Below are 23,581 nucleotides of genomic sequence, written 5' to 3'. Positions count from 1 at the left end.
TCTCCTTTTGCTAGAGGCAAAGAGAAGCTCTCTTGCTTTATTCAACTGGATCAACCAATTACCTCTACCCAGGAGACTTAAGTCCAGAGCCTTGCCAATGCAGGACTTTGGGTACAAGGATATAATGAAATAAACCTAAAAGCAACATGATACTGAACTTTTAACCTTCCCATCATAAAAGAAGCCAGCTACCCTGCCTCACAGTGTTAAATTTGTGTACAAAGTGATGTGAGCAGGATGCAATATGCAAGAATTGCAAAGAAAAGTGCACATTAAGCTGTAGCAAGGATTTGAAGCATTGCTCATGTGGTCATTTCTTAAAGAAGGAATCTCTTAAAGAGGAATCACAGAAGTTTCACAACACTTTGACCTCAGATTTACAGTCAAAACTGAGGACTCCTCCATGACTCAATGAGCATCTTCCACTGGTGGCACATGCTTGGGTTGGTATCATCAGCAAATCAAAATCTAAATGAATTAGGACAGCCAGTTGCACACTATGTAATGATGCTCTAACAGGGATGTTTATGTTGCCACATTTCATGCAAAAGCAGTTCACTGGTCACACAGATGCATCACTTTGCATCTCTACAACAGCAGCTTCAGCTTCAGCCTGCCTGGAGGGGGTGGTAGGTCTTTCCTCTGGGTTTGAACTCTGCTTTCTAAACACAGAGGAAGGACTGTGCAGGGAATGGCATGTGCAGCAAGGAAGCAGAGAGCCTGCTGTCAGGATACAGAGCGGTTCAAATGCAAACATCCCTCTTTGGCTGAGGAACCCTGGGTCCCTCAGAGGCGACTCACAGCTTGTGTAGAGAGCATTTCATTAATGCTGTGATCATACTGCTCAGCCAGGATAGCCAGCTTCCGGGTCTGCTCCTCCTTGAGCCGTTTGAGGACAGCTTTATGTTCACTCTTTGGCGTGGTCTCCAGCAGATGGTTTCTCAGTGCTTTGTACTGTCTGGTTTGGATCTTGCATGTATCCTGAAACTGCTTCTTTATCTGTAGTTCTTTTGACTGGAAAGATGGAGGGGACACAAAGAAAAAACCAGCATGTTTCAAATGAGCGAAATATCCATTCAAATGGATATTTAGGATTACATTAAGGATATGAGTTCAAGAATCCACAAATGTATATTAACATCTACAGTGCAAGGAGGGAAGCAAAATACACAAGAGGCAATGACTATTGCTGCAGCTGCTTTGACACTGCTACTGTGCAAAACAATTACAATACAGACACTTTTATAACAAAGCTCCAGCCTAAATACAGCTGTCTCTGCACAAAGAGCCTCACATTTGTCACTGGACTGAATCCAGTCTTGGGTGCTGCTTTTCAAGAAAAGTTCTTGAGGGACAGGACTAATATTTATTAGCACCAAAAGCCATACTTACACAACTGTGTTTGTATGGCACATACATATGAACAGCACTTAATGTTATGAAAAGAAGCAGATCTGGTGCATGGGAAAGCACAGGAAAAAAGAGCAATGCTTTTTCCATTGAGGGTTTGATGAATATAAGATGTATTCTAACCCTTGATATTATGAGCCTGGTTTTCATAAAGAAACCAAAAAAAGACTAGATGCTTAAAAATGTACACCACAAAACAGCAGTATTGTTTTGGTCTAGCAAACAAAACAATTCCCCAGTCCCAGTGGAGACTTACTGGAAATGGAGTTTTCCTCCCTTTGCACTTGCTAACATCTCTGTACTGCTTAGAGACATAGCTGTGATTGCACATAGGGTTGGGGAACACCAATCCTGGAAAAGGTATTGGGATCCAGCTTTGCTGTATGACCTTGAAGAAATTATTTTTTTTTTCTTTTACCTGCCTTCAGAGCAGCCTGTTAAGTTTAACATGTACTAAGTGTTTCAAGATCCTGAAAAGGAGGGTGTTCTGGAGTTCTCTGTATCTTTCTATGGGATGTCTGGCAGGGATACTACTGACAAAGCAAAACCCAGAAGTGATGAGTGATGATGGTTAATTGATGGTCAAGTTCACCATGGTAAGAATAAACAAATAAATAAATAAACACAAATCACTAAAATCAGACATGAGGGCCTTCCCATTGTTAGGCACCATGCCAAATACTGAAGCACTAGAGGCACAAACAGAGCACAGGACCAGACTCCTGTTTGAGCAAGTTGGAAGAGCTCTGGGATGTGAACCAGTGAGGCAGAGCAGATCTCTGTGCATGGCCAAATCAGCCCCTCCACTGCCTGCTCCTGGCACCAGCTCAGGGCTCAGCAGGGCAGGTGATCAGCACAGCACTTGCAGCCACCTCCAAAGGTGCAGTGGGATCAAACAAAACCTCCAGCTCAAAAACACTTTGCTGCATAAAACAATAACACTTTGCTAACCTGATGCAGAGAACAGGACAAAGATGGGTTTCATTCAAATCAAAACACGTATCATGAAGAGGAATGCATCACTGTTAACCTTTCTCTAATTTCACAGAAAGTTATTTCCTTCCAGGAAACCTTTAAGGTTGTTTCTCACTGCCCTTAAGGGAAGTGTCAGCAGGTTACACATTCCCATCAGGGACCTGGTCACAGCAAAACACTATCAACCTATTTTGTCCTCATTTTTTGTGAAGTCTTGCTGGGACACCAGACTGTTTACAGGCTCCCAATCCAAAGGCTTTAACAACAGGAAACAGAAGGGAGGGGTAAGATTTCCAGTCAGACTTCTGACAAGATCATTTTGACCTAGTATTGTGAAATACCAGCAAGAGGGTATTTGCATCACAATTAACACACTTGAAATAATAACAGCCGTTTTCACTGAAGGGTGAATTCTAGTTATGGGTCCTTCTGGTGCTGTCATAGAACAGACACTGACCGTTAAAAACCTGCTTCCAGGACAAAGGGCCTCACTAAATAACAAAGGGAAAGCCTGAAATGTGCCCTTGAGGGAAAACGTTGCTGGGGAGAGAAACTGAACAAATGGTCAAATTATCTATCCAATTAAGAATACTTGCCTGCATTAGTCAGAGGCAGGAGAAGGAGTTAATGCTAGAGAACAGCCTCGATAAAGAGGGGATTGTGCTACAAACCCAACGGTTGTCCAGGGCTCTGCTGTTAGCACTGCCTGTTTGCAAAGGTGCAGGATTGACAGCTCAAGCCTGAAATCCTTCACTAATCACAGAACAGCCATGCAAAGCAAAGTGCAAGCTTTCCATGCTCCCTGCAAAATGCTCCAGCCCTGTCCTCCCTGGAAAAGGGAAGGGTTGCAGAGTCTGCAGAGGTGTGAGGGCAGCCAAGCCCCTGCAGCACACAGTACCACAGATCCTGCTGCCAGGGAAGGAGAATGGACATGCTGCCCACTCGTGTGTGCACCACATCACTTTGGGGAGGCAGAACTCATTCATGCTAATCTCAGAAGGATCAACCTAATACAGCTGCTTCAGTTTTATTCAGCTCAGAGTGCAGCACAGCTTCCCTGTGAAGTCATCTGCTATTTATACACTATATCCTTGGAGATTCTCAACAGTGATCAGATGGTCTCTTGTTCTCAAACAAGCCAGGTTTTCACTATTTAATATTATTCTAATATTGACAAATCAGGTATCATTTTTTCTTTTCTGAAGTTGTGTTTCCAAGTTGGTTATTTTCTCTGTAAGAAGATAACTTGCAGGTGGTGAAAACTAAGTCAGATGGAAAATATCATGAAGAGGAAAGATGTAGAACAACAAAGAAACCCCATGCTCAGTATGCCATACACTCGTTTTGTTACTGGCACAGCTGAACACTGGGTGGAGAGAAGAAGTCTGCCTCCTCAAAGGAAATGTACCAGGCAGCTTTGTGAAAGGCCTTATACACCCTTCCCAGACACTTCAAAATAAACCACTGGACTTCTTCAGATGAAGTGAAGGCTTAAACAAAAACACTAAAAGCCTCAATCACAGAGGCCCCATAATTCTGGTCAGCCACCAGAGCTACAAGGGCAGCATGAGAAACCCAGAGGAGACAAACAGCAAAGGTCAGTGCCAGGAGCTTCCTGAGGACACTGCACTTGGCTGCTGTCTCTCTCTTCCCCCTCCTCACTTGCCACCATGCCAGCTTTAATATAAAAACACTAACCAGGTGAGTTAGCCAAGACTGAGAGTGAAGTTCATTTTGATACACACAGCAACACAAAGCTTTTGGGTTTTGTTTTTAAACGACACTGCTTCATTACAGAAACGTGGATTTTATTTTTGTATATGGGGGAGAGAAGGATCAGAAAATGGTGTAGGAGGGGGAAAGAAGTGCATACTGTGAACATTTAAATGCATTTAAAACTACCCCAGAAAGGAAGGGACATTGCTGAGAAGAGCTTTTCAAAGAAGAGGAGGGACTAGTGCTGCTGTGGCCTGCCTGCAATACCCTGTAATGCTGATCACCACTAGGTGCTCTTCAAGTTAAGGAGCCTCAAATCATCTTGGCTTTGCTTGCACTGCAAAAGGGCTGTAATGGACTAGTCTTTCATGGACCGGTTTTCCATTACCAGCTTGAACGGGAGTTCCAACAGCACTTAGCACCTTCAGAGCTCCTACAGCACTGAGTACCCTTCAGAGCTCCTACATCCCTTAGCACCTTCAGAGCTCCTACATCCCTTAGCACCTTCAGAGCTCCTACAGCACTGAGTACCTTTCAGAGCTCCTACATCCCTCAGCACCTTCAGAGCTCCCACACCCCCGAGTACCTTCAGGCTCTTGGGCTGCTGCCGGACCTCCATGACGTGCTTGCGGCGCAGCTCCCGCTCGCGGCGCTTGTTGTACTCCAGCTGGTTGGTGAGCTCGGTCTGGTGCTGCAGCCGGATCAGCTCGCAGCGCATCTTCTGGATGGTGCTGAGATGGCGGAACTCCAGCTCCTGCATGGACTCGTGCTGACGCAGCAGCATGGCGTGCTCCAGGTCCTTCTGTGTCTGCCTTTTGTTCAGCTCCTAGCAGGAGGACACAGGGAATTATTAGGTTCTTTGTACTTACTTGGATTTCCGTTGACAAAGTGACATTTCACTTTGTTCACAAGGGCATTTCTCTTTCCAAGGCATCTGAGGACAGACCACAGAATTTCTTGGTCTTATCAGCAGCAGACAGCAACGCCACCGGTAATTTTCCTTCCTCATTTCACTTTTCTTCTTCCTGTTGTAGATGCTCAACAGGATTCACAGTAAGCATTTTCTGTTAACTGTTGTGTCTGATGATTTTTTGGACCTAACAATTCTCCTGCAATAGGCCATTAACCTGTACACTGGATGCCACAGGGATTACCAGATGGTACTGTAAAGCATCCAACCACTGCTCTACCAAAACACTCTGGATGTGATAACAAACACTTCTGTGTGATTTGAGCTGGAATTTAGGTGCTCCTGTGAGATGCACTTCCTACAGGTGCATCCAGGCCTGATCTCTGCCTGTTCCCTTACCTCCCGAACCAGGTCCTGCTCCAGGTTGTGGCGGCCCAGGAGCATCCGTCTCTTGAAGCGGCGACACTCCAGCTCCAAGTACTGCCTCTGACGCCTCAGTAAGTTGGCCTCTTCTTCTGCCTGGAAATGCTGGATGTTCTCCTTCTGCTTAGAGAGCCACTCCTGCTTCTCCTTCTTTGGAGTGCTCTGGTTTTCATTCAGCTCCTGATAATTGCAAGGTGATTAATTGTGGAATAGTTACATTAAGTTCTTTGGCTATGAAGTGGACAGACCTGACTAATGAACTACTGAACTATGTTCTACTCTCTATTCTCAAGGTTGGTGCCATCTCAGCCCCTTCAAAACACATCACATCATGAAAGGAACACTAAGGAAATACCAGGAGACAAATCACAGTGGAACAGATTCAACTACAGCTTTTTTTTTTCTCCACTGGCCAAAATACTGGTTTATGTCCACAGTTTCCAGACCTATGTATCAGCTGAAAATATCAAAATGAGGGGTTGCCTCTCATGACACTGAAGACACTTGGAGGTACTGCCATACTGCCTGGTAAACATTTTTGCAGGCTCCCAAAGGACTGAGAGAAGGAAAGTGTTCACGTCCTGTTGTTCAAACAGAACTCCAGCCACATGAAGCACATCAGAAAATTTTTTGTGTCTTGCTTGATCAGAGCACATACCCATTTTACTGTAACTCATCAAGGCAGACTGCTCACTGAGATGCTGTAACTCACAGAAACAATGTAAAGAAGTTCACAGGTAAAACTAAAGAATTTCCACATTTGTACTACATAGCTTAAAGTATCTTTGGCAAAAGACTCTGCTTGCTTGAATTGCATACTAGAGATGTCCATGCAGTAATTAAGACTTGTTGTGATACACTTCAACTGAAGAATGAGACAGAACTCCTCTGTATTCATCAGTGTTTCTTGGTGCTCTGTGATCTACTGCCCACTTAGAAAAAGATTATATGTTATTATAAAGAGCCCACGCTACTGTAGTTTTTGTTAGATCTTTCTTGGCTCTGCTGCTCTTTAGCCTTTTTTTTTCTCCTGGGAAATGCCTATGTTTGGGAATATTTCCCTTTGGAGCAAGTTCCAAAGTTGTGTCACACAAGTTGATGGTTGAGCATTAAATGGTTCTTTCAAAAAAATTATTTATAGTGCTTAAGGTTTCAGTCACTCCACAAAAAGAATCGGAAGTTTGATTCTACAGTTTCTCTGCATTTCACAGAGATCTTGATTTTCACTAAAATGCAATGATTATTAAATAATTACACAGCTTTCTCCATTAAAATTAATAGTGCTTTACAGGTATTTTCCTTACAAAAAATTTAAGTGATAAGAAACTTCACTAACTGCTGCAGGGAATGGCCACTACCTGCAAACAACAATGTATGAGAAAAATCTTCATGACCTTTCATAAACTTTTTTCATTCCTTAGGATTGCCAACTTTGCATGTTTCTGGCTAAAAAGCAGCATTAAACAATGGAGAGGTTTGTACTTCCACAAGACAAACATATAGTTACCAACAACTAACTAAAAAAATTAATTCTCTTATTCAAAGGTCAAAGAGATGAAACAAATATAGTACACACAGGACTGTGCTCATGAAATGCAGAACTCACTGCAATCCTGTGGAAGATCTGTGGTGCAGAGTCACTTATTTTCACATGCTCACCACTCTCACACTGTATCTCACATTTCTCACTGGGGATGAGTTACCTCTTTCAGCTGCTCTTTACGGAGTTTATATTCTCTCTTCTGGGACTCCAGGAAACTATTCAATTCTTTTTTCTGTTGGGCCTGAATATGCTGTTGGAACTTCTTCTCTTCGTTGGCCATCACTTTAGCCTACAGCAAATCCAGCAGCAAGTCAGTCTGAGTCCCAATGGATTATAGCCCATGTCCAATTTCAGCCTCAAGACCCAGGAGTCATGGTAGCCACCACAATATTCACCATGAGTCTGGACAAGTCCAAGTCAGAGGAGCTTGTCCTCCCTCTCTCCTCATTCCCCATCCCATCAAGGCACCCAGCAGAATCCTCCTCCAGTGCCACATTCCCTCAGCCCTATTGTTCAGCTAATCTTGCCTAAAAAAGTCTAAACCTTATGATAAACTATAACCTCAGCCTTCCACTGAGAGATCAGAGATGAACAAAAATCGATTATAACTGCTGTAGGCAGCACCACTTCATTATCAATTATTTAAAAGCACAGCCCCCCCATATCCATACACAACTAGACAGTGAACATTTAACTGTAGCTGGCACATTTCTCTGCAAGCTAATCTGCTTCCACAACATTCAATGGCAGGCAATTATTGACAGCACAGACAGGGCAAGAGAGAGGAAAACCCTCCGTGTTTTTTCTGGGGTCAGGATTCTAACATTCAGTACAACCTACTGCCGTGAAGGACATACCTCTTCTCCAGTTACATAACTCCTCAGTGTAACAGGTGATGTATTAACTTTTTTCTAACTACCAATTTGCTTGGCTCCTGAGAACAAGACATCTCAGAGTCCACACTGTCATCTCTGCATCAGTGAGGGGAAGTGGACAATTCAATGTAATGAACAAACATGGGTTGGTCTGACAAACCATAACCTCCTACCTCTTTTTCCATGGCTGCCTGGTGCTTTTTAATTAGCTTTTCCATTTCTGCAGCAAAATTGTTACGCTGTGTTTCGAGATCTTTGTCCAATCTGAGGCGGTGCTCGTCCATCTCTGCCTTCAGTTTATTCTCTAATGCCATCAGCTGCTTCTGGTGCTGCCTTCTCATACGTTTATAGCCAGACATCTGCTCTCGGAGCTCAGAGTCCTGCTCATGTTCCTGCATTTGCCTTGTCACCTGGGAAGATAACCACATCGGGCCAGAGAAAGTTAATGCTGCTTAATCTGCTTTTCAGGAGTCTTCAAACCACAAAAGAAACGATTCAGTTAAGAAATATGATTTTGTTGTAAAGAAAGGCACACATCCTAATGGCAGCAGAGCAGATTAAAAACCCAATTCTGCTGTAGGAGATAAGCTCACATGGGCTCCAGCAGAAAAACAGTACAATTGTTATAAAGCTGGTACTAAGTAATGGCCTTTTAGCCTAATACAATGAGGGTGGATACATACACACACCCACAAATATTCATAATATGCATATGAAAATAAAAACCAGCTTATTATTATAAATGGTTTCCCATATTCTATGGGGCACATCAGATTTGAGACTTAAAATATTTAATATACACAAATTACATTTGCCCAGGTATCTCACTGAAGCTTTTATTAACCGACACTAAATTATTTCAGTGCCAGTATCTCAGTCAATGAAGATAGCTCGTATTATGGTGATATTCTGAAAGCTCTGAGAAGTTGCTCATATTGTGGTGATATTCTGAAAGCTCTGAGGAGCTGCACAGAGCTGTGTTCAAAGCATGCCCTCCTGCAGAGCTCTCCCAGACCAGCCCTCCACGTACCAGCGACGCTGTGCGTATGGTAGCAAAGTGCTCTCGGTTCCGATAATGAGACTTGTGGCGAGACACTTGGGGAGGAGACTGGGGTTCTGATGCCCTTGTCCGAGGATCCGACTCCTCTCTGTAGTTCTCTTCCTCCTTATCAGCAAATATTAATGTCAGAGAATAAAGAGAAACTGTGTTACTGAAGATTTTTAATTTTGGTCTTTTTATTTGAAAGGAAGAAAAAAGTGTTTTACATTCATCAGCCCTGAAAGATCCTCCTGCTGATGAAGGTATATACTGCAAAAGGAGTTCTGATCTACGACCTTTGCTTTCAGAAATTTCATACTGAATTTTTATTACTAAGAGGAAGATTACTAACCAAAGCTGAAAATGAGGAAAAATAATGGAAAAGTGAAAGCTGAGTTAAACAGTTTACTGCAACAAAACATAAAAGCTATAAAGTAGATTTTATCAAGTCTGAAAGACAAAAACAACATCTTTGTAGCTCTGAAAGAGAGAGGAATATTTTCATTACACCCACTGCAGAAATACCTCAAAGCAAATTTTAAAATTTGTCATGGTGTATTCCACATTCTTATTTTGAGTTTGTCATTCATCATAGAGCGATTACTAGTTAGATATGATATACTAATTAACTCCCTGAGGAAATACCTGTGTCTTTGTTGCATATCTGGGCAAAGAACAAGACATTCTAGCCACACCTATCATCAGCCATGGAAACGGTAGTGCTTTGAGCAAATGGAGTGATAACCCCTCCATGGCAGGAGCAGCCCAGCTCAGAGGGCACTCCCCAGCCCACCCTTCATCTGGCAGAGGGAAAGCAGGGAAGTGGTTTCTGCTGCATTTTTTTCCCCTACACTTTATTCATTAACAACATATTCAAATCAAGTGCTGGGAAGCTGGGTGCTGCAGAACTGATTTCAGCTCCTACTGTAGGCCCTGACTTTAAGAATTATCTAACAAGGAGGTAAAAAGGGGAAGTTACACATCCTGTTGTCCCACAAGGCAGTGCTATGCATGTTAAGGATAGCCACCAAACAAACCTATTTACAACCTCCCATTCCAACTCCTCCTGATAAAGTAAACTGCTTTTGAAACAATTCCATTAGTCAAATAACTTTTAGTGAATTAACAAAAATAAACCATCTTCACAGCCGCTTTCCCAAGTCTCCAGTGCACCCATATATATATATATTTGGGGCACAATAATATAAACTGCAGATAATGACTTGGGAATGGGAACAGGTGACTTTGCACCAAATTCTCTCCACTTTACACCTTGGAAGCTCTGCAGTGAGAATCCAGGGCTCACCGGCTTTAGATGAATGACAGAGCTGTTTGACATCACGGTGTGGTCCCCCTCCATCATATCCAGCTCGCTCTTATCATCCGAGGCATCTGGAAGACTGTTAACACTACTGCTTTGGCTACTGGCACTGATAGACATACTAGGAATGGACTGATTGCTTCCGACACTGTTCACTGTTCCCGTCCTGCCCACACCATGATCTTGTTCCTAGGAGAAAGGAATTAGAAAGAAAATTCAAACCTATCCCAGAGGTACCTGTGGACATTACCCAATGGAATATTCATTCCATTTCTCTCTAAAGGCATCCACCTGCCACGTCATGGCACTTTCCAACCTCCAGGCATTGCCATGAAACATTTTTCTTGTGGGATGCTGGGGAGAGAAAGAGTCAGCCCTGTCAAGATTAACTGGCTGATGTCAGATTCTTTTCAACAGCAAGCCTGTTAACAAGCTGAACTCTATCATGTATCAGCCACAGCGTGTCACCAGAAACTGCTGTGACACCAGAATCACCTGAGTGCTCAGCTGGGACCCTGCACCTTGCAGGCTCTTTTCTGTACAGGAGAACTGGAATTCAGTCTCCTTCTCTGCATGGTGACTGCAGCATTCAACCCAAAAAAGAGAAATCCATTTCCCTGATGACCTGTTTTTCTTTTCTTTTCTTTTTTTTTCTTTTAATAAATCAAGTAAAAACCTCAATGCCTTTAGATTTAGAACAACATTCTCAGTACATATGGTCAAAACAGAGGTTAACTGCAGTTGCTAAAGAATCCTCATGAAGCCTCATAAACAGGCAAAGAAAGAGAGGATTTACAGGACTGGATGCTGACTGTTCAAGCATGAACACATGGCACAGCTTCTTGCCAGCACTAGGCATCTACCCTGTTTGTCCTTGTTTGTGCCTTGAGGTAGCTTTATTCCAAGCACAAAGAGGGAGACAGTGTTTACAGCCAGGTGTGTAAACAGCCTCCCTTCATTTCAGCAATATCTGAATTGTGGTTATTTAAATGACAGTTCATTCTCTGTGGTTCAGTGATGAAATCCAGCATTTCTCTCACCTCCTCCTCCTCCTGGGTTTCCACTGCAGGGCCATTGTGGGCCTCCTGGAAGAGGAGCTTCTTCATTTTACGATACTGCAGGTTGTCCAGTTCTCTCACTGCATCCTTTGTTCTCTGAATCAGATCTATTAACACTGTTTCGGGTCGCTCTCGAAGAACAAACATGTGCTGCAGAACACAAACAGGTAAGTGGCTCTCATGCCTCCAATGCACAGGCTTTGAGGACACAGTGATGAGCTCTAGTTGGGTTTATTAGCCCTCTTCCCTGCACAGGAGGAGAACATCTTCACAGCTAACATTGGTATTATTTTCAGACTTTGCAATCAAGATAGATTTCAGAATGATTGTACCAAAAACTAAAGGTGTAAAAACCCAGAAACAGCATTTTACATGCCATGAAAACTTGCTCACTATAAACTTACACTTCAGAAACATCATCTACTAGTGGTTTAGTGAGGGAAGAGCAAAAAATACCAAATAAAAGCTAAAGCTGCTAGACTGGCTAGTATCTTTAACCAAATGTTAATTAACTCATCAGCTAACTCTCAGTATAAATCCCATTTCCTTGTTTAGAAAAGCCTGGGAATCAAATATTCATCATACAGCTCTGAGTCATAAAATAGGCTGTGAACCTTAGAGCTTGGTCCTGGAACAGTTCCTCACGTCCTGCTCCTCTCTTGGAGATATTCACCACATTTCTCTGCAAAGGTGCTATATTTTACCCATAGGTAAAGCAAGAACTGTCTATGTATGTCAGAAGCAGCTTTTGCAGTCTCCAGATGCAATGTGCTGTGGAAGCATGAGTCATTATTAACACCACCACTACTTTCATTTTGTTCCTTTGGAGAACTGCAATGCTGTTTCCAACATGGCACATTCCCTACCTGTCCCTGTAAAGTGGCATGCAGCTGTTTCAGACTATAGTTATGGAAGGAATACATTTCCAAACATTTCATTTCCATCAATGTTCTCTTTAATTGCAGCACATTGCTCAAAATAAAACCAATCTGTAGAATTCTGAAATGGCAGGACTACACACCCACACCGAAACCTTTCCTGGATAATTGCATTTACTTTCTGAATAGACAGTTTTCAAAGAGGCACAAGTCCCCAGAGCCATTTTTAGGTAAAACCATGCAAAAAGGTGCCGATAAAACCTTCATAAATAGCATCCATTTCCCTGCAATGCAAAAAATTTGGAAAAACACTGTTTAGCAGAAGCAGGGCCAGGATAAAAAGAAACCCAAAATGTCAGAAGCACTGTAAAGAGAATGACAAGTTAGCAAAATTCTGAATGCCACCTGATGCCACAAAGGAAATCCATCAAAGTCACACAAAAAAGCAGCTCCAACACCCAACTTTTCTGTGAGTTCTGTTCACATGCCAGCCTTTTGCAACAATCTACCCCATTGGCTTTGTCTCCAGACTACAGTGAGCAAAGCCGAGTACCTGCAGCACTCAGGAGCACAAATGAAGAATTAAAAAAGAAGCTAAGAAATAAAGCAAGGAAAAACCTGCAGACTGCTGAGGCTTTTTCATGCCAAGGAAAAATAGAGGGAGGAAAAACTGGTTTCTTTTGCCTCTTTTTCCCCAACAGTGGATTTCAGGTACTGCATAAAGCACTTTGGAGTGCTCTATAGCACAGAACACAGAGGGAAGTAACAAAAGGTATTTGTTAGCTAATGCATGGCAGCTCCGTCAGGATTAATTATAATCACTGGAATGATTGAGTTTACAAACTAAAACTCTTGACAAGTTGATGGTCATCCAGTGTCACCTTGGTGGAGTGACCTTTTATGCTGAGAACTCCAAGGCTGGCTTGGAAAGTCACCTGGGGAACACTCTGAGACACTGCAGACAGGCAGCAAAGCCAGGGCTGCCAGCACAGTCCTCACAGCTCAAAGGTGTTTGAGCATCATTAACCATAACCTTGTACAGCAGGTGAGACAAACCATCATCACAGGGCACAGTCCCTTTTAATAGCACATGGAAAACAGAAAGGACAAGCAAGCCAACCTTCAGAAGCTCCTCTGATGTAGGCCTGTCTTGAGGAATTTTCTGGAGGCAAGAATCTACGAAGTTTCGAAAATAATCAGACCTGTGTCAAGGAGAGGAAAAAAATCCACCTAAGTTAACAACCCAGTTTAATTCATTAAGGAGTCAAGATCCTCACATCTGGATGCTTGTAGCTCCTAGGCCAAGAACTATGGTTCAGTAAACCATAATTAGGAAGTTTTTAAATTTTGAAATTAGTTTACTGTATTTGCTGTTTTCAAGACAGTTTTTGAGGCTGGGGGGCACAAAATGTTACTACTGTGCTTTATTCTTCTGAAGTTTATGCAACAGACACTTGCCACACACAAGCTGTGTCTTCATCTTGCAAAGCAATACTTCAACAAAACAGGATTTAGAAATTGTCAGTGTGGTTTGTGATAAAAAAAACCTAAACCCCACAGTTTTGGCTAGCTTGGGAGCTTCAGAAGTTTACTGACCCATGGACGGAATTTTTTACAGGATCTTAAGTTCTTCCAGCAGCCTGTCCTGTTCCTACTACAGTGAAGAGTCTCAAACATATATTTAATAATTGGTCAATTTTGTGTACGAAATGTATAGTGAATCTAATGAGAACCTTCCAGCTCACATCCTCCCAAGAGGACTCCAGCCATTTCAAGAACTCAGCATGACAAAGCACTCCATTTACAGCCATCCCCTCCAACATTCCTCCCTCAGCAATACTCACCATTCATTAGACTGTAGTGTAGGGGATTCATTCTGCGCTATGTGATATAAGGCACTCATTGCGTTCATGTTAAACAAAGGAGGCTTCCTTTCCGCTGCACACAAGAGAAAAGAAGTTTTTATATTGGGAGATAGTCTCATGTTGTTGCTCTTTTTATTTATTTTTTTTTTTACAGTTTACAACTCTTTAAAAAGAAAACCACATCAGCAAAATCCCTACGGCCTGAACATGGAACCCCAAACCAACCCTACCCTGCAATCAGACAGATATGTTGGCATATGTCCTGTGCCATTGCAGAAGATGAAAGCCCTTTGAAGATCAAATGCCTTGTCCTCTCAAGCTTTTAAATTACGTGGTTTATCATAGTTGAGTTCTCTGACTCATTGTAATGTACTAAAATAGGAGTAAGTTAACAGTAAGCTCTATACTGGGTGTTCAGCCACTAAGCATTCCTGGCTTCATACACCCCCCCTTTGTTTTTTTTAATCTACAGTTGCTAAAAAGCTAAGAAATACTTATTTCTAGCAGGATAGCAGTGATGAAGAAAATGCTGGTTACAAGAACCATCAAATCACACTTAACTGACTAAGCACATGGGCAGGAAGTCAGCAACAGGCCAACTCTTTATACTATTTTGAGAGTTGCCTTCTCTCTTTGGCTCTTCTCTCTTTCAAGCTTGTATTACTCTTATAGACTGACACAGCATGAAAGCCTAATGAGGAAGGAGATGATCTCACTGTAACAACAAAATTGAAGCTTCATAAGAATGTTTATGGGGCAAACTTTATAAAGCTCAGCCTTGCCATAGACATTCCAGAGAAGCTGGTCAGGCCACGAGGATGTTCCTACACTACTGAAAATGCAACAGAAAACTTTCCTTCCTCGAAAAAAATAAACAACAACAAAAAAATGTGCTGCTTTTCTTAGTCTGCTCAGTTCTGAGTTGAATAGCAGCACTGAACTATGGATCAGAGATCGTGGTACACTCATGGCTACGGCAGGATGGACTAAGCCCTACAAATTCCTCAGACCGGGTAGATTGAGGACTTAAGTCTTTGCTCAAATTCAGCACTTTACCTCCTCTAATCTGTCAGATAACTAGTTGCTGCTATCAAGGATCAGACAGATTATTCATTAAACTATTGGAACTGACTGTTCTCTCTACCTTTTTTTCCCTCTTAGCTCACCTGAATAAAACAGAAATCTTCTGGAAACCCCGAAACCGAGTCCTCAATAAGACCATTTCTAAGACTTACGTGATAATTTGAGAAGACTACAAGACATCTCATTTCCCTGCTGCCTTCCCATGCTTACTCAAAGCAACACAAATGAGCCAGGCATGGACCCAGCCTACACTGCTCTGCTGTCCTGACCTAGTCTCACCTCCCACCACAGCAGCAGCCGTAGACGAAGCCCAACACGCTTCATCCTGCAAGAACGCGGCGTGCAGGACTCCCGGGGGTGTGGTGGCCATGAGCTCACTGCATTCCTGGAGCCCTGCAGCCAGCCAAGTCTCCTTACTCCACTCAGAGCAGGATTCTGTCATGACAGTCACACCCCTTCAACTTGCTTTATATTGGCAACCAAGAGGAAAAAAAAAAGAAACCCCAACAAACAAAATCTCTGCTCTGAAGAAAGAATCTATTTCGCGTCCTGGAAGAAAATGAAGTTGACAGTTTGGAATGCCAGACAGCATTTTCAGCTAAACTGTGCAGTTCACATGGATTAGTGTGTTCCTGAGAGCTCTCACTGCCTGGCTGGGCTGCTCCTCCATGGAGGATGGGTTGGAGCACGAGCAATCAGATCTGACAAGGATGGGAGGACAGCCTCAGGTGCATGGAGCAGTGGCGTGCATGGTGTGCTTCAGCCAGGGTGTTTTTGCTCCAAGAAAACATGATGTGTTAAATTTAAACAGAATGCCATACTAACACTGTCCCTTTAAACTCACATCCTGCTTTAAAGCTTTAAAGGGTCTGTTCTATGGCAATGCAATGCCATCATTTCTTTAAGCTTTGAGTTTCAGGTTACCACTTCAAAATTGGATTATTTCATATCTTTTTGTTGAAGGAACAAAAAATCTATTCAGAAGTGACAACACACACTGAATACAGCTTTGAAGTTGTCAACTTCTCCAGAACTTCATCACTGCAAAATTTTTAATGTATGTTAAATTTTCACAGAAACAATATCAACTTATAGCACTAAACAGATCTCCACACTGGTACCCTTAATGGTTCACTTCTAAAGCTGCTCAGCAATTGACTGTTTTTCAGTTCAGAAGTTAACTGCCTCTCCCACAGAATGTGAACACCCTTAGTGATATCACTCTCTTTGTCTATATAACTCTTTTTCTTCAGGTAATGAAAACACAAGTTCCATAAACATCAAACTGGAGACTTGGTCTGGAATTCTAGAAAGCACATTTCACTCTCTTTTCTAAAGCTCAGGGCCCAGAGAAACCAGGACAAGAAAAGGAGCACAAATCCTCTGCACTGTGATTCAACTGAATAAATTCCAGGTATTAAATAATAACATTTTAATTTTTTTCAAAGGAAATAACTTACCTAACTCAATACAGGTAATTCCAAGAGACCAAACATCTACTTTGCCATCATACTGCCCTTCATCCATGGCTAAAATCACTTCTGGGGCCATCCTAAGAAAAGAAACTGGTGCTCAAAATAGGCAGTGGAACACATTATCTCCATCAGTATGAAAAAGATGTTTCCCTGATTTCAGCTACCATAAACAAATATTCCCCAAGCTATCAGGCATGACCATGGGATACTGGGAACAAAGACCAGGCACTCACACTGGTGCAGGCCTGCAGAGGCTGGGTGATGCTCTCCTGTGCTTGCCCAGCTTTCCATTTGTGAGTATCATCACCTTCTCACCCTCCCACATTTCCAATAGTTTAGCTGGCTGACCAACTGTGGTGAAATAATTATAACATGCAGTTGAGTAAACACCACAGATTAGGTGTAAGAGATCAAAAGCATACAAGGGATCTGCAAAGGGGGTGGTTCAGTGAACCTGGCCTTTCCTATGGAAGAAAAAACACTTCAGTTATTTCAACAACCAGACATGGTGAGAATACATGAATTGTTTAAACCACTGGGGGGAGTGATTAAAATATATTACAGATGATTCAATCCCACCTCTATCACTTTAGGTCAGTCCAAGCAGAAAGCAAAATGTTTTTATTACTTTTTGTGAATACAAACACAGGGATACACAATTTCTTGGAACTCAGAGCCTGCTTACTATTGAAACTGTTTTTTCTAACAAAGTACATTTTAATCATCACCACAACTGGAAGATTACAAAGCTAGCTCCAATAAACCCAAGTATATTAAATAGCCAATGCATGATCCTTTCACTTCACAAAGCCAGAAATGAGTAAATCTCTTGGCTTACCAATATGGCGTCCCCACAAATGAGTTGGCAGGAGATGCTATGGAAGCAGACCCAAAGTCAGCAAGTTTCACCTGTCCTGGCTCTGTCAGCAGGATGTTCCCTGCCTTGATATCTCTGGTGATAGAACACAAGTGTCAGTATTACCCCCCTCCTAAGAAGAAAACTCCCTATTGGACAGACTATGAAACACACCAATATTCACATGTTCAAGCTGCAAAATATTCACATTTCCTCCAAACATCAAGTCTTTAACCATTAGGTTAATTGCTTAAAGTGGCCCTTGATTTTGGATTCTTTTGTCTTACATATTAGTCTTGCTAGTTTTTAGACTACTACAAATAACTTGTTTGGAGTATATGGATACTGTGAAAAGCAAATCTCTGCTTACAATGTAGAATTTGGGATGGAGAGGATACAATCAACAAAACAAATTATGTGTATGAGACAGCAAAAGTGTAACTACTCACCTATGGATCATATTGTGAGAATGCAAGTAGGCTAATCCCTGGAGAGCACCATGGGTAATTGCTGCTATTTCCACTTCTTGCAATGGCTTTTTATGAACTTAAGGAAAGAATTTATGTGAAATTCAATATTACAGAAAACAACACAGTTTGCAGCATGCAAGCCAGTACTGTTAACAATGTAAACAGAAATACTAAAAGTCCATTTTCACTGGGTTCAGTATGAGAAGCAAATGTAAAAATAGTTCACAGAGTACATTCTATAATCAGATGTAATCTTCTAACTGTAAACCAGCAGCTATTTACTACCAGAGAGACCACTCTCCAACCATAAACTGCATTCCTGTCAGTTATGTGACCAGTTTCCCAAGTAACTTCTTGAGACTCAGGATTGAGTTTTCCATTAATGAGGTAAAACCCCAAACCCCAGAAATTTACAGCAATTCACACACAAATAAATTTTAGCAACACAGATCAGATTCTGGCAGCTCAGCTTTTGGTCCTGAAATGCTTCCTTCAGCAAGGAACAACTTACTGGCCATACAGAAATCTTCAAAGCCAGGCCATTTTAAGAAGCCTGATAGAAAAATGACCATTTAATGAAAGACCTCATCAGCACAACCCTAACACTGCTGTAGTGCTATTCTAGTCAACAGGCCTAGAGTTGTTAGTAAGCATTTGGATCAACAGCAAGGGTTTTCAGAAGTAAATCTTGAACTGTCATGGCAGGAGAACCTAAAACTCAGAAGCAAACAAATAGCAGACTGACAACTTTAAAACGGTAAGAACCAGGGAGAAACTAAGCACACCTGGGAAAATCAGTATTCTACACAAAACCCACTACAACTATGCAAGAATTTGACAAACTGCACCTATTTATACACACTCTGGCCCCAAACAAAACTATAAATTCAAGGAAAATTCTGTAATGCTGTAACCCCCTAGTTCAGTACTCTACTTCTGACTTTCCATCAAATAAATATGTGTGACTCACTCACCTTCTAGTAAGTCTGATGCTGATCCTAAACAATATTCCATAACAAGCTGTTATAGGAAGAAATCAAAGTAGTTAGAAAATCTGTAATAGAAAATAAATGTTTTCTAGACTTGTATGAAGAAATCCAGAACTAATTCCTGGAACACACAGTGCAGGCTGCCATAACAAAGCAAATATTGCTTGTACTATAACATAAACTCCATCCCAGCACTGACCCCTCCCACAAGTACAGCTCTAAGTGGAATTAAGCATAACCCTCCAGTAAGATACCAAGCAACACCACTTGCAAGGAAGGCCAAAGCACATTCATGACCAGTTAGATATTGTATTACATATCATATTTTATATGCACATACTTAAAAGGAATGTTATACTGCACTTAACAAGCTTATCAGAGTATTAAAGGGCTATTTAGGGATTTACTTAAGATTCTGTCCCAGACAGATTTCAAAAAGAGAAACTAAAACTTTGCCCTACAGATTTATTGAAGCTAACTCACAAAACAGTACTTACAACTTAAACTATTAGTTCAGTAATATGATTTCTTTAGTATATTGCACTACAAAACTTTATTAGTGATGGGTGCACATTATTTCAAATACTCAGTTTATCAAGCTAAATACACTAGAACAGCAACACTTAAATCTAAGCAAAAAGGCAAATTTCCTTAAATCTTCGTTCCAGAAAGTACATCCAGTTTGCTGAGCACCTGCAAGGCCCTTGGCTATGCTCATCTCAGTCTGTACAACACCAGTGCTCAGGTGCCTCCCAAAATCCAGCTGGAGGGATTTCAAAGCACCTTAAAGCAAGGAAGAGAAGTGCAGAGCATCATTTGCTCACCCATGCTGTATGCTCCCGCAGATAGCAGCCTTTGTATTCTATACTGTTAGGGTGTTTTATTCTTTGGAGGAACTTGACTTCCTTAATAATATCCTGCCATTTCTGTAGGGAATAAAATAAACAGAAAGACTTTTTAGAACTGTTACCTTGTTCTTGTTGTTGTTACTATGTAGTTTAATTATTTCAAGAGGCAAAACTATCTCAAGGTTCAAATCAAAGTAAGTTTGTATCAACACTATGATATTCACTGCTTAACTCCTCAGCAGACCCACAAAATAAGTTGCTGATCAATTAGGCTCAATGCAAGAATTTCTCATCAATGTAATGCTTTATGTTTATATATTTGTATGTGTGCATAGGATATACTGGTAAACACTTAATATCTGAGCAAGTCCTCAAAAAATAAGTGATCCTCTACTAAGGGATACCAATTCTGTTGTCAAATCAAACATACACCCCAACCTGAAAGAGATGTGGGTGCTAAGTGTCCTTCAGTAGGATCAGCTGCCTCTCTCAGCTCTTGTTACTATAAAGACCTACCCCTACTAGTCACTATATTACACTGGATGAGGCTCACTTTATCAGCTGCCAACTATCTGAGTACATTCTTGATAATGTTTCTCTATTACTAGTTTAATCTTTACAAGGGCCAATTTAAAACTAGTTACCTGCTAGATAAAGGGATGGCTCTGCTGGAGAAAAAATATAAACAGATAAGACAAAGCCAGGTTTATAATAAGGAGAGCTCTGTTAGTGCAACTTTAAAGCACAGAAGAGGCCAAAATGTCAAGTTCCAACGTGTGCCTAGACACTGACACTGCTTGCCTTGGAGACCTCCAACTCCCCCCATGTGTTGCACATCCACATCTCCTCAGGTAATAAAGGCAAGAGTCTGAGAGTGCCACAGCAAAACTACAACCACAGAAAGTACCTTCAATAGTAACTGCAGTGGCTGAAACCATTTAAGTATGCAGCCATAAATGTAAGAGTGTTGACACTGCAAATGCTTTTGAGCAACAGTATCAGTTGTGAAGTTAACCAGAGGGAGAGGAATCCAACACCAAAAGGCTCAAAAGTTGGTTTCCAGGTCCTGTTAATCTCTCAGCACACTCTTCCTCACGTGTTGGTATGTGGGTAGTACTCACAGAGGGACAGAGGGCCCATCCACCCTAAGGCTTTGGAAAACATGTGCAAAACCTCAATAACAATTTTAGGGTTAGAGAAACACACGAAACTGAGGAACACAGAATCCCACAACTGAGGCAGCTGATTGACTACATTAAGCATTTCTCTACACCAGAATGGCTATAGAATGACACAGTGCAGCTATAGCACAAACCCTCTCACTGACACTGGAGTGACTTCGTTGCCTTTTACCTTCAGCCTTAAAGGCTTTGAGGTACTAAGCAATAAAAGCCAAACCAAGAAAGCAGCACCATGTTAAATTTCTATACTGGGAAGAGAGAAGTCATGTATTAGTCAAGAAGTATTCATGATTTCCTGCATAAAAAAAAGCTCCAAGATCACATTAAGAGCACAGTACTACATTTTTCAAAGGTTTTAAACCTATTCTTAGTACAAAATATGACATTATTTGAGAGAATAATTTTTTCCCACCAATGATAATATCTTATTATGAAACTAAATGATACCAGAATGCCCTTAATCAATTTTCTTTACATCAGCTCTATCATAACTCCAGTGAACTTCTGAACAAAACAAATAAATATGGATGTAAAATAGAAAGTGTTTTAATCCTGCTCTTATTACTTTCTTCAAAATAAAGAAACATACGCATTGAAGACAAACAAAAGCTATTTTTGAAGCATGCACAGTTTGTTTCATTCATGTGAATAGAGTATTTATAGCTCACAGTAATTAAAACAGTAGGACAAGTAGCAAGTACAAATTATTCTTTCATCAGTACACAGTTAAACAAGTCACCGCAGCGACAAAACAGAAACAGGCACAGCAAATTTAACTCTGAAGCTAGAATTCAGGACTGCTGGAGAGACACTGCCACCTCTACCTCCTACACAGACACACACACAGAGGAAGGAATAGTTCAGCCCCTTGGAGTGCAGATGATCAATACACAAAAGGCAGGCACAGAAAGCAATGAGCTGTTAGTCGAACTCATCAGAGCAAGGCTGCTGCTAAGATTGGAATATAGAGAATGGAGGGAGGGAACCATAAATGCTTTGGACAACATGCCTATGAAAAATACTTCTGCTGAAAAATCATGCCATGATTTGATAGATGTTATTTACCAGAAATAATACCAAATTAGCTGCTTGTGTCATCTTGGGCTTTTCAAGAAACTGTATTAGCACTTAAATGTTTCAAGTATAAAATCAACTCTCTCTGCTAAGCATCCCAGGGAAAGGATACACATCTGGGGTGGCCATAAAAACACTTAATGTCCAAATCTCAGAGGCCCACTTGTACAGACCCTTCTGCAAAGACTGCCTTAATCCCTGGCTCTGGCAATTCTTGTGGAATTATGCTGCTGTTCAGATTTTCACACTCATTCATTCACCATTCTTTTTTTGCCTTTGTTTCAGCTGCTCATCAGCACAGTCATTCAGGGAGAGATGCATTCTGCCTCACTACTTGGTACAAGGAAGGCTCCCTCTCACTACTGCATCCATTTCTATCATTCCTTTGTCCTGGATTTTGGAAATGTATTTAAAATGGAACATTTAAGGGCAGTAAGACACCAACATACAAACTCATAATTTTAATTTTTTTTCCTGTCTACACATTTCTGTGGTCCCAAAAAGAGCCCTTTGTATCTGAAAGAAGAGAGTTCCACCTCTCTTTTTTCAGGAGCAGACTACACAGAAATACACAGAACAGTAAATTGATTTATTTACACAGTACTCTTATTCACATTTGCAGTTATAGAAAATATATAGAAAATATTTCTCCTGCAGGAACCCAAGCTAACTAAAACCATCCCAATATAGCAATTATTTGCAATGATCAAGGTTTAATATACAACATGTTTTACATACCTCATTGGACTGCTTCCCACTATATGACATTTTCTTGATGGCCACCACTTCATTGGTGCGCACATCACGTGCCTGTAACAGGAAAACACAATCCATCAGCTCCTTCAGGCCCCAGCTTTCCATAAGATGCAAACCACACACAATCATCAAATAATCTCTATTCTTAACTAACTTTTGCAGAACATTAAACTAAAATATCTTCCAGAGTTGTGACTGCTGCAAAAATTAGGAATTTCTTTCCAAAGTGAAAGGGAGACAAGGTGTGATATTTTTCCATGCTCAGCATCCACCAAGTCTCTGCAGGAGTCAAGCATTGTGACTTAAACTAAAACTCAGCTCTGATTCAAGTAGAAGGGATTTTCCCTAAATCACCTTCTCTCCCTGCCCAGGTCCATTCCACATGAAACAGAAGCAAGGCTCAGCCACCCAGTTCCACTCAATCCATAAGGAAAGATGTCACATGATGCACTGGAGACAGCCACCAGTGTCTGGAGCAGGTTTCTCCCCAGTGGTCCCAAAAATTTTGTGTCTTAAAGGAAGGCAGAAGATACAGAGAGACATGGCAGCAATCCAAGTGACCCATCTTCAGATGAGGCTTCTCAATTTCATAGTATTGTTATTTACACTGCACCATAAATGTACATGGTTTTTCACACTTCAAAGGCAAACTTCCTGACTTCAGACAGCAACAATGCAAGGCAAGGACTAGACAAGAAGCTTTGTTTAACTCAGCACCAAAGCAAGGGCTCATTCTCCACAGCAGGAGAAGAGGCAGCACCTTGCAGGAAGGATGGTTCCAAATAAGACCCCAGATTTCCTCTGTTAGAGATTTCAGCAGCACAGGAGGGTGGTGG

At 41.5% G+C, this 23,581-nt stretch overlaps 1 protein-coding gene across 1 annotated transcript in view; it reads right to left on the bottom strand.

The window, feature by feature from the left end:
- Positions 1 to 23,581, bottom strand: part of TAOK1 (TAO kinase 1) — a 66,019-nt gene that overhangs the window by 11,290 nt on the left and 31,148 nt on the right. Inside the window, exons 3-18 of the mRNA XM_058817584.1 lie at positions 22,728 to 22,799; positions 19,711 to 19,812; positions 18,872 to 18,917; positions 17,877 to 17,973; positions 17,410 to 17,523; positions 16,557 to 16,648; positions 13,993 to 14,086; positions 13,269 to 13,350; positions 11,253 to 11,420; positions 10,198 to 10,401; positions 8,883 to 9,017; positions 8,026 to 8,262; positions 7,138 to 7,266; positions 5,411 to 5,614; positions 4,688 to 4,927; positions 802 to 1,014 (exon numbers count right to left, since the gene is read on the bottom strand). Of these exons, the coding sequence (XP_058673567.1) occupies positions 802 to 1,014; positions 4,688 to 4,927; positions 5,411 to 5,614; positions 7,138 to 7,266; positions 8,026 to 8,262; positions 8,883 to 9,017; positions 10,198 to 10,401; positions 11,253 to 11,420; positions 13,269 to 13,350; positions 13,993 to 14,086; positions 16,557 to 16,648; positions 17,410 to 17,523; positions 17,877 to 17,973; positions 18,872 to 18,917; positions 19,711 to 19,812; positions 22,728 to 22,799 (2,229 nt within the window). The remainder of the gene's footprint in view (positions 1 to 801; positions 1,015 to 4,687; positions 4,928 to 5,410; positions 5,615 to 7,137; positions 7,267 to 8,025; positions 8,263 to 8,882; positions 9,018 to 10,197; positions 10,402 to 11,252; positions 11,421 to 13,268; positions 13,351 to 13,992; positions 14,087 to 16,556; positions 16,649 to 17,409; positions 17,524 to 17,876; positions 17,974 to 18,871; positions 18,918 to 19,710; positions 19,813 to 22,727; positions 22,800 to 23,581) is intronic.

The sequence above is a fragment of the Ammospiza caudacuta genome, chromosome 20, assembly GCF_027887145.1.
Source record: "Ammospiza caudacuta isolate bAmmCau1 chromosome 20, bAmmCau1.pri, whole genome shotgun sequence".
In the NCBI taxonomy this organism is placed as follows: domain Eukaryota; kingdom Metazoa; phylum Chordata; class Aves; order Passeriformes; family Passerellidae; genus Ammospiza; species Ammospiza caudacuta.
The sequence above is the reverse complement of the archived record's forward strand: the minus strand, read 5'-3'. Positions and strand labels throughout refer to the sequence as shown.